General features: G+C 35.6%; 1 protein-coding gene across 1 annotated transcript; it reads right to left on the reverse strand.

Annotated features, from left to right (window-relative positions):
- Positions 1-818: 818 nt before the first annotated feature.
- Positions 819-9,381, reverse strand: LOC132313667 (uncharacterized). Its single transcript, XM_059812551.1, has 8 exons — positions 8,823-9,381; positions 7,770-8,138; positions 7,431-7,690; positions 5,085-5,226; positions 4,480-4,851; positions 4,137-4,268; positions 3,442-3,570; positions 819-3,339 (listed from the first exon to the last, which is right to left on the reverse strand). Exons 1-8 carry the CDS (start codon positions 8,973-8,975, stop codon positions 1,024-1,026), a joined length of 3,873 nt encoding a protein of 1,290 aa, XP_059668534.1. The 5' UTR covers positions 8,976-9,381; the 3' UTR covers positions 819-1,023.
- Positions 9,382-12,206: the final 2,825 nt, after the last annotated feature.

Genomic DNA, 12,206 nt, shown 5'->3' on the forward strand with positions numbered 1-12,206 from the left:
GAATATGGGTAAAAGCTGTGAGACATGATGTTCAATGAGAGGCCAGAATTTAATAGAAGATGCACACAGAAATGGCTCCACTTGGATAAATCAAGACTTTTAGTTGAGTATTAGTCTCTAAATGGTCTCTCTTACTCCCCCTTTGGTGGCAAAAGTGAAGGGTTGAAGTCCTACAGGGGTTGTTGGGGAGCCTAAAGTGGATAAATTTGAGAAAGAACAATGATCACAAAACAATGCTATTCCATTTTGTCATCCATACCATACAAAATATACTACTGGTCATCCTTCAGGGCAGAGATCATTATGATACAAGTGCTTTGCAAACTTGTCTTAAGAAGCAAAATAAACGAAGGCTGCTAATTGATATTGTTGGTTTAGATTGCAAAGCAGGTGATAACAGCTAAGAATTCCTTGTAAACAAAAAGAGAGAGTACATGAGAGACATAAACAAAAGCAGACATAGCGATTAAAAGATAGTGCAAGCGTCTGCAAGTGTTTATTATCCAGGGGTTTTGCACCTGTAAGAATATGTATGCCAAAGGAGTTGGAAACACCTTGGCATAACCAAAACAACAACAACACACACACACACACATACAAACACACACAAATCTCAAACCATGTTTGACGATTTACTGACATGTTTGGGAGCATTTGAATTTTCTAATTGAAACTTGAGATGGAATGGCTTCTGTTGCAACCTGAAACTTAAGATGCAATCAAGTGCTTCATTATATAATAAAAACTGACGCCATACAGAAAACTTTTAGGCATTATACCAATCTCAACTTTTCTCTTTCTCAACATCAGCAAAATAATGAGACAAAACAAATCAAATAAACCAATCAACTAAGACAGAAAATTTTTTTCCGGAGGAAGATTATTGTTTACCAAATTACAAAGTGCTCAAACTCCCATTACTATATCAGAAGAACGAAAACAAAGTGCTCAAACTTCTGTTGAATAAGAAGCGGATAGGGACTGAAATCTCAAACAGTCACCTCATACCTTCTCAATACTATATCAGAAGAACGAAAATTTTAAACCATTACTCGCTGCAAACAAGTTGTATTCTTCAATAGTATCTTTCTTATTGCAACCATTATCACCCTCAACATTAGCTGGTGATGAACTTGAATTTGAATTTGAATCCCCAGTATTTCCTTCTTCAGAAGGCATGGAATTTGACTTCTCTCCTGTTGAAAGAGCTACAGGGCCACCAAAATGGAAGAGGGAAAAGCCTGAATTTCCCATGTGCGATTTGTCAGAGTTTCCATTTGACACACCGTTTCCACCTGATTGTGCTTCCATCGGATGTTCTATTGGAACTGGCCTCTCCATGGTAGCTTCAGATTCTTCTACTCCACCTTGCTTAGAAATCTTGGTCAGCTCTTCTGAGATCATGTCATTTGCTCTGGCAACTGGCTGGTAATAAGGCACCTGACCTGAATTAAATAGGGGAGGACTTATGTGCTGTACGGCACCATACTGCATGAAGCTTAAATTCCCATTTGAACCATATGCAAAAGGGCTAGCAAATACATAGTGGTTGGGATAGTGGAAGGGCATTAATGAATTAGCAGGAGCAGCTGGCCAGGTAACCGGATTCTGATGGTAATAGCCCACAGTAGGAGCTTGAAACATTGGAAAGGGTATGCTCTGATTATGCATTGGCGGAAGCATGCCTTGATGTTGAGAATCCACACGACCATTTGTTATTCCATTATCAGGATTTTGGGCAGCTTTTGTTGGTAATTTTCCTTGAAAGTTACTTCCAGCGCTTTCTGGTGAAGATCCTGATAATGCTCTGTTACTAAAAGGCTCCCCTCCATCTGTACTCTGTTTTTTCTCCCTTGTAACTTCATGACATTCAGGGAAGTCATTTTGAGTGCATACTGATGTTTCTCTTCCTTCCGAGTGTTGGCTAGCATCTTCTGAATCTGATGTGGATGATGATTCAGGATTTGGGACATTTGAAGAGGCAGTATTGCTGTCTCCCTCACTAAGACATGATGAACAGTTATCAGAATTGGAAGTGCCACTGATAGATAAATCTGTCGTTCCAATTAAGGAAGAGGTAGTAAGTTGAGTTGGTTCAATTTCCTCATCAACTGCTTCCTTTGAGTAGCTAGGGACCTTTGCTGCCATGTGGAACCCATTCCGGCAATTTCTGTCCACTCCAGTGCTAGCATTTCTTGGTTCCTTTAAATAGTTATTCGCATGAACGAATTCATCCAAATTTCCAGCAACTTTGTCAGAACAAACGGAATCATCTGACTTGAGAAGATTATTAGGTTCATTACCTTCAACCTTAAAAGTAGATGACCTCAAGGTAACATCAGAGTCTGAGTTGCTCCTCGGATACTTTTTCTGTGATTCCATAGGCTCCCAAACCTTCTTGATGTGAGGTAAGTCTCTGGTAGAAAGATTGTTTGCTGTGATAATTTTGCTTCTGAGTCTCCCACAACTTTCACGCATGTCTTCTGTTGGACTGTACTTGTTACCACGATAAAATGGCTTGGACATATCTGATGCAGATTCTGATTTACTCGCAGATCTGATATCACGACCTACCCTCTTTGTGGAAACATGCGCCTCCACCTTTCCTCTGTAATCATTATGTTGGTTACAGCTGCAAGCATAGATGTCATATCTGTCATTAGTCCTGTTATTGGAACAAGAAAACTTCTCACTGAACCTAGGACCACCATTTTTAATGTTCAATTTTGGAGCAATATTTCTTAATTGCTTATTCAATCCATTGATACTCCTTGAAATTTCTGAACTATCACCATGATATCTTGGCTCATATTTACTAATCATACCCCCACTTTCTGAAACAACAGCAAAGCGCCGTCTATCAGACCATTTCGAGGTTGAATCTAGCTGAAATTCTTTCCAAAATTTCAGTTTCCGACGAGAAACTTTTGGGTGATCAGTGAATGAACCTTTCCCATCTTCCACACTGGTGAATTCCACATCAGGACTATCATCAGAAAAGTTTTGCTCACTGGAAATGATAGATCCATTTGGGAAATGCTCATCTTGAACATCTGGGGATAGGGGCCTGGATGGAATAGTATCACCTGTTTCACTAACTAAATTCGTGTTGCTGGAAATTCTAGGCTCTTCGTCAACACTAGGTGATGATTCATCCTTTGAGATATCAGGAGCGTCAGGGCTATGGTTCAAGTCCAAAGATTTCTTCTCCAGATCCTTTTCCTTCCCCCTTAATCTTTCCTTTCTTCGGAGCTTTTTCTCTCTCTCTTTCGTTCTCCTTCTCTCCTTGCGTTCTTCTTCTTCACGCTTCTCTTTCTCTTCTTCTTCAAGAAGTTTCGTCTGTGGAAACAAATCAATCAGGAGTCAGAACTACTACTCGAAAATTTGAAGATTGGTTTTATTTTATGTGTGTACAAGGTAGAATATCAGAATTACTGATACCTGCTTCTCTAATGTAATTATTTCTTTGCATGCAACATGAACACGTTCTTCCAGCAGTTTTAGTGCAAGACAAACAAAAATGCTGTGTGCATTTTGACGCGCTGTTCCTTCTCTGAAAGCCTTTTCAACCTGTAAAGAATGTCAAACAGCATTAGTTGTCGAAAAGCTATTTCTACACATGCACAAGCATATAATTGCATGCAGTCGTATTCAGAAATATCAACAGTGGAGCAACAGGCCCCACTTTTCTTATGGGCCTTTTAGTTCATTGGCAGCCAGACCACTAAAGCATTCAGCGACCAATGTTGATTAGTCAGTAATTCTTCACACTCAAAAGACCAAGAGATAGTCTATGTACTTGACTCGCCAATCTGGACATAATGTCATGTATGCATCCCACTAACACTGTCTTGTGACCAAGGATTGTTCATTCCATCCTTACTTCAAGTTTCCATTTGCAACAAGGACATTACATATACAACCAATTATTAGAACTGTCATCCTCTGAGTAGGAGGATTGTTAAATATTAGCATACTGGAGCACAAAGCCAATATTCAGGAACATGAGCAGCATTGTCACCATTCTTATTGGTTCCAAGGTAATCAGGATGCCACCAGAGCATATTAAAGAGCAAACCAAAAGCAAAAAATGAATAATTGTCCACAAAACACAACAGTCAGTAGAGTAAACGTGCCTGTTCCTTGAAAATAATAGTTGCAGCATCTAAAAGGAATTCTCGAGCTAGTTCAGGACTCTTTGCATGTTTCTGGGGACGGGAGCATTCTCCATCCAGCTCATTTCCGTCCTTGTCCATGGACTCATCATCCTAAAAGTGAAAACAGCATTAGAGTTGTGTAAAAGAAGAAGAAGAAGAAGAAAAAGAAGAAGAAGAAAAAGAAGAGTGAAAACGGAAAACGGCAAACGGCATTAGAGTTGTGTAAAATAAGAAGAAAGATCATGATGGAACACGTCAAATAAAGTAATCCAACTTTTTAACACCCCGGAAAAGGGTAGTAAATAATATAGAACTTGACTACCTCTTCTTCCTCAGCCTCCTCGGCGTGCTCAAAAAACCTTCTGATACTTTCCCCTCTTGTGATTGTAACAAAACCATCACCAACCACAAGCCTGCAATGTACACATTGTCGACCCTTCAGTGCATGAGCTTTTACAGAAATTTCAGTGCACCGGCCATCCATTTTCCAAGCCCTTATGGTAATATAGCATGCATTCAGACCACCAAGATCTAGACCAGACTTTTGAACACTTCCGCTTGCACCAACATTTTGGAACTCCACAATATCAGATTTTCCTTCCCCTGTGCCGACTGCCCATTCAAAATGGTGGTATGTTCCAACAGTATCAGAGAAAGTTTGGTGCCAATCCACTTGGACTGTGTCATGAGATACCTGAGAAGAGGATAAACTAAAATCGCATCACATTGGTGCAACATCTATACTGAGGTATAAGAAAAAGTTCTTTAACATGCAACCGATTCATAAAAAAATCACACGTCTAGTAGTTTACAGTTTGAACAGCTATACAGAGAATTACATGTAGCTTCAACAGAGACAATTTAGAACATACACTACAGAGAGAAGCGTGTTATTGTGGACATACTGGGAATGTTAAAAACTCACACCTCATATTGGAAGGCTGTATCGGCTACACAAAACCAACTGGTGCAGCGGGTTTCCTTCCGCATGCGCTTCAGTTCCTTCAGCTCCTTGAACTCGCGAATAACATTCCTTCTGCAGTCTCTACAAAATCTTTTGCTGTCAAACCTGTGACATGGACACAATTTTTTTCAGAAAATTAGAATAATCAAGCATGCGATCTTTTTCAAATTAAAATGCACATTTCTAATCATGACTCATGAGAGCAAGAGTAGATGGATGAGGGTACTGGATCTTGAAGGGCACTGGAAAGATCTCAGGATAGATAACTGCTATATCGGCCACTTCCAAATGTGAATAAACTAGATAACAATTTTATCTTTAACTTAATAGTGTAAAGGTTTCATAACATATTTTTATTTTTATTTTATTTTTTATCTTTAACTTAATAATGTAAAGGTTTCATAACGTAATTTGTTCTACTTGGAGTATAAGAATTATAAGAAGTCAACAGTAAATTGCTTTACTGCATGAGAAAGCCACAATTCATCAACTATAGCATAAATTTGTTTTATTCTTCTTTTTTCTGATATAAGGACTATCATAGGAGGAAAGCTCAGGAAACGTGGTGTAGACCACGGCTATTTAAGGCTAAAATGAAAGCTAAAATAGTCCAAAAATCCAAAAACAAAACCAAACGATTGATAAGGAGAGGAAACTCTAAAGCAGAAATGTTGACAAGAATATCATCATTTCCAAAATTTCTGTTATCACTAACTAAAGCAGCCATATTGGAACTCCTTTCCGTATTATTTTGCAATTACTTCCACCATCATTGCACCTCACATCATATTCAACACTGATCTTGCATAACCAATGAGATTTTCAAAATAAAGCAAGAAAAGATCCAATGAAACAACGAAGAAGAAATGATTCCCAGATTTTTTCACACTTACGATTAGAGCGTGAATTGTTGTTCCATAGCCATATTTTTATGACTATTGGTGTCAACATCCTCTTTTTCGCTATTAGTATCTTATGTATAATCTGTATATCTTAAAAGTATCCAAACCTCAATTTTGAAAGAAAACATTGTGCAACTTTACAGTAAAAAAGAAAATGAGGTGGTCAAAAAGAAAATAGAATAATTTAGTAGAATATGAATGCGGAGAAATAGGAGTAATTGCTTGGTGCAATGGTAAAAACTCAGTCCATCAAGCGGTTAAATGCAGATTCCAGTCAAGAGCATCCACTTGGTACGAAAATACTGCAAAGGTTATGTCTTTCTCCAATCTCTTTCGCAGCACTCTGATTAGTGGATTGGAACAATTGATGAAAATAACTGCAGAAGTGTGTTGATCAACTTGATCTTTAAAAATGAGATATGACATTACATAAGTATTAATATCATCTTAAGGGAGTCTGCAAACAAGACAATCAGTTTACAGCCAACAACAACAACAACCAAGCGTTTTCCCAATTACTCGGGGTCGGCTACATGAATCCTATGTTTCTATTCCGCTCTATTTAAGGCCATAGTCACAGTCAATTAGGAAAGGTGACATAGTCCACATTGAGGGTAATACTAGGGGAAGAGGAAGACCAAAGTTAATGTGGGTAGAGTTAGTAAATAAAGATATGATAGCATGTACTTAAAGGTCTTCTTTGCACATGTCCAAACCATCATAACCCATTCTCTCTCATTTTATCTTCATTTGGTGCTACTCCAACCATCTCCCGAATGTGGTCATTTTTAATACTACCATTTTTAGTCTTACTGCACATCCATCTCAACATTCGCAATCAATTTACAGCCAATTACAGTTCATTTTTCTTAAAAAAATATGCATATTAAATATGCACATGGATATATCATAAAAATCCTATTTCATATGAAATTTCGTTTACATGTATAATTTCTGATTGCAACGAAAATTTTCTTAATGACATGTTCTTGACAACCTTCTTCTTTTTACATAAAAGATTTACTAAATTAACTTTGTCCATTGTTGTGAAACGGCTCCATTATCTTAGTCCAAATGGATTTATGCAGTCATCCACTACCTAACTGTTTATTTATCAATTTATTCTGTTTTGATGTGGTCCAACAGAAGATAGTTGATCCTACTTTACTGACCTGCATTGTTTGTACTGAAAACATCAAAAGCTCAGAAAGCTTTTTCACTTTGCAAGAAATATTAACCATATATCTCTTTTCCTCTAAGATGTATTACTGTCTGGATCATCACATTTAGCCACTTCACAATAACACCAGGCATGCACAACAGCCATCCATACAATTCCTCTACTGATTTTTAAACTAACAGCTAGATATAAGCACGAAGAAAAAAGAGAGATAATCAAACACACACCTGTACATGAGCCTTTCTATAAAATCCTCTTCTTTCATCCTTAGAAGGGATTGCCGGGTTTCTTCTCCGAGAGCGGACCAAAAATCCACCAATGTGTCAACGGAGAGTCTGGCAGTGTGTAGAGCACATGTTTCCCTGGTTCCATGCCCTCTGCCATACCCTGACATTCCTTGGCTTATCCACCCTCGACCTCCCCCACCACAGGCATCAGGATAAAGCAATTCGCGTTCTCGTTCCCTCGCTCGTGCACAGTCAAAAACCTGATTCAAGTGAAACTTGAGCTACCATGGAAAAAGGAAAAAGGAAGCATTGAACTACGAAACAATAAAAGGGACATACATTTTGGAGTCCCTTGAGAGATTCAGAGTACAGATAGCAATCCAAGAGTGTCAATGTCCCATCCCGAGTTGTGGTCAGACCTCCCCAAGGGTGGACAGATGGATCTTGAACGTCATCTCGGCAGCCAGGATTCACACCAGAATTCCCATCATTTTGATTTTTTGAGGCTCCTAGTCTATTGCAAATAAGGTGCCTGCCTGTTCCATCCTGCTGCAAAGACTTTCCATACATAACAATCTGCAAAAAACCCTCGAGCAGTAACCCATTGCACCTAGAGCAGTACATGTTCTTACGAGCTTGCTCAAAGAGGGTTTGCTTGTCAATCCTCAGAAGCTCCCTCCGGGCTCGGGGCAACAGCTCAGTCCAGAACTACATCACAAGCACATAGCATTTTACCACCATCCAGTCACATCATTTCCATTAGTTATCCATTGAATATAAAGTGCAATAGAAATGCAACCCAATCTGTTCCAAACTCGAATCAAAACAACCACAATAACTTGCTACTTTTATCCTCATGGCATTCATTAAAATGTAGAGAGAAAGAGTAGAATCATTGGGTTGCTAATGTAGAAACTATCAGAACAAAATATAAGGTAATGTATAGTTGCTAAAACACAGCACAATTTTATTATAAACATATTTGCATAAATGATATACTTGTTTTCGGTAAAAGGCATAAAATGGTATATTTCCAGGCATCACAAGTTAACAATTCCAAATAGTGTCATATGCCCATCTTGTATTTAATATTGGCAAGTAATCTATACTTTGAAATAATAGTAACCCAGCGACAAGTTCACATATATCGGACAAAACATTCTAACTATGAACAGCAAATGCAATAGAACTGGATCTGATTCACATCACGAACTAAAATCCAATTAAAACGCACTTAAATCCTCTTATTTAAGCTATGAGATCCAAATTTTACTCAATCTATTCCACCAAAATTTACACAAACATATACAATACAATGATGTAATATGATTCCAAATTATATAAACAATTAAAGTAATAACAAAAAAACACAAACATAGGTCAATCCAGTACCTTCTGGAGCTGATTATAGCTAACATCGTGGCGATGCTTTGACCAGAACCCATTGGCCGAGACTGATCCATTTGAACACGATAAAGAGTAAAACGACGACGTTGTCGTAGCATTATTGAATTGATGATCATTTCTCTTCGCTAATCCAGGCATCTTCAAACTCTGGTAGATTCATTCATCAATCTTTCCATTTCCCCTTCAAATCTCCACCGTCCAATACAGATCAAAAAACCGATAACATACATAAATTGTATCTAAATCTTCTATATAGATGCAAAAATTACATAAACATCTATCAACTTTAACCTTTATAGATCGAAAATTGAAGATTATTAGATCGATATAATTTGGTCTACATGAGAATCCAATTGATATGTAATTGAAATCTAAACGATGAATTGATATTCGAACGATCGAAGAAAATCAATAATTTAGAGTGAGAGATACAGAGGCGATGTAGGGGTTTTCGCAGATGAGATTTGGTTCCCCGTGTGTATGTATACGTATAGAGAGAGAGGAAAGAGAGAAATTGAGGCTTCACAGCTAAAACACCCCCTGGCGTTGGCGCACGGTTAAAAGCGGGAGCTACTGTTACATTAAGTTATTAACATTTACAGGTCCTATAATTTGTATAAATATACATATATATATATATATATATATATATATATATATATATTAATGTTTATGAACACATGCATTTATAAATATATAAGCATTTTTTTCCTAATTTTGGTAAATTTAGATTTTTTTCCACAAGCTTATAAAACTATAAATATTAGGTGTAAATGACACCTCCCTTGGGCTTTGTTTGGTTAAAGCCAAAATTTTTTGTTTTATTTTTTTCTTTTTCTCGGTTGGTGTGGTTAAGGCCAAACTTATGTACAATAAATGAAAAATAATAATGATAAATCATCTTTATAAGGTTTTAGAAAGTATGAAAATGAAAATTTTGGTGGTGTAAAATTTTAGTAATTACTCATTCTTAACTTTTTCTGCACAATAAATATATAAAAGAGTTCTTTTGTAAATTTTTTTGTTTTTCAAGTTATAAAATAATAAGGTTCATCTTAACTAAATGAAATAGAGCCTTAGGGTAATGTTGTAATTTTATTTTATTTTTTTCTCTGATTGAAACACCTTGGGGTTAATTGTTCTTTTTTTGTTTTCCATATGAGATATTTAAATTTTGGGTTTGCCATATTAATAGTCATATACGCCTGAACGAAATGGGACCGCTTCACTTTCTTCTGCTTAGCCTATTCCTGACAAACGGGGGCTACTTCAACGAGTCCCCCCGCCTCCGGCTTTGTCTTAGGTTGCCACGCTCTTGGCTTTTTTTTGACACTGACGAATTCCAATGGCAGGAAGGAGCACTGAGAACTATTGGTTTGTGCCGGAATTGGGCAGTTAATGAGGGCTTCCACTTCTGTTAGTTAGCTATTTTTTTGACAATGACATATCTAAAGTTTGAAAAAGTAGACAAAGACACCCCTTATAGCCACCAGCCACATATGACACATGGGGAATTGATCAACTTGTCTTTTGACCATTTAGTGGACTTTTTAACTTTACAACTTAATAAATTGGACCAATCTACCCCTCATTAACATTTGATGCAAAGAACTTGAAGTGTTGAGTTAGAGGAAAAATTTGCATAGCAATGAATAAAAAATTCATAGAAAATTCGTTTGAAATTAAAATGGAGCAAACAAAAAAGTTTTGAAAAGTTTACTCATGGAAGTATAAAAATGGAAGTTTTGGTGATGATTTGATGTGCAGAAGCCTGTCAAATAAATTAATTAAAAACTTGATTTCAAAAATTGAAAATTGTAGAATTTTTATAAAAAAATCTATTTGGCCAAAAAATAATGAAATTTTTCAAAAAGTAACTAGACATGCAGACTAAATAGGAACCTTTGGTAAAAATTTCATAACAATCGGAATATTACAATTCCTTGAAGAAATTAATGAATTTCAGCATAATAAATTGACGCCATTTTGTGACTCATATTAACTCAAGTGTAATTTCGACATTTCAACTTGTTTAATATTTTATAATAAAACTGATTTTAACATTAGGGACAATTTTGTCTTTTCAAATCATTTAAGACCTTGTTTGGATGACAATTTTGATAGAAAGTGTCATTGTCCAAAAAATTAGCCAACTTATAAATAACTGTACGTGTTATTGTACTCTACCCTTATATTTTTATCTCAATTATTTCATGAACACACAAAGTTAATTTGCTTAAAATGCAACTATTGGACTCTGTTTGTCATAATGAACCGTCCTATAAAATGGTGAATTTTATGTCGTATATTAGTAAATAATGTATTGCTTGTTATATATATATATATATATATATATATATATTCTATTTATGCTGCATAGGCAATGGTAAACCAACTTGAATTTTTAGGTCGTACTAGTAACAAAAACTATAAAATAATCATCTTGAATTTTAAAAGTATTATAAATATAAATATAAGGTAGACTAAAATTCATAAGAATAAAATTTAGAGTTATAAAGAATAAATTCAATTCTTATAAAGAGTTCTCGAAAAATAAACATAATATTAACATATGTGTATAAATATATATATGATTTTTATTTAAATAAAATTGTATAAAACAAAACTTACACTTATTATAGTCGTACAAATATAGATGTAGATATTAACAAATGCAACTCTTGAGGTGTTTGTATTTTTTACTCAACTAATTCATGAACGCACAAGATTCATTCAAAGTTATAGTTTAAATTAGAGATTCTTTTTTATGTGTTCATATGTGATGGTTGTTACTTGGCATTTGTGAGTCTTATATTTTTAATTATTAATAATTTTATTATATTTTTGGATAAACTTACATAGCTCTCATCATGATGCCATCATAATTAATGTCCAAAAGCATGTGACATTTGAATGAAATAATTTTGGAATTAATTGTTATAAAGATATTATATTTTAATTTTTCTATTTTTTAAGTCTATTAGGTATTAAGGGTTTATTTTTTTCTTATGTATTTATCTAAAACTGACGGGCCCACATTTTTTTTTGTTCACAAAAAAACTTACATAGGATTTAATTATTCGTCACATGTGAAAAATCTTAGGACGCTTAAATGAAATACTTTTGGAGTTAATAGATTTAAAAACTCACACCCCCTCAAGTTTTATCCCTGACAAAAAACTTACGGAGTATTATATTATTCTACTTTCAGGAATTAGGAGTTTAATTGTTTTTTTTTCCCGAAAATTTAACTAAGTTTAATTATTTGGCACATGTCAAAATGATGGTATTTAGGTACAGGTCACATTTATTGCAAAAATGGTTGGTATGTACCGTGAAACAGGCGCGTACGTTTGGCTGCTGGCTGAG

The sequence above is a fragment of the Cornus florida genome, unplaced genomic scaffold, assembly GCF_030987335.1.
Source record: "Cornus florida cultivar Cherokee Brave unplaced genomic scaffold, ASM3098733v1 CherokeeBrave_3.0.0_Hap2_Chr06, whole genome shotgun sequence".
Taxonomy (NCBI): Eukaryota; Viridiplantae; Streptophyta; class Magnoliopsida; order Cornales; family Cornaceae; genus Cornus; species Cornus florida.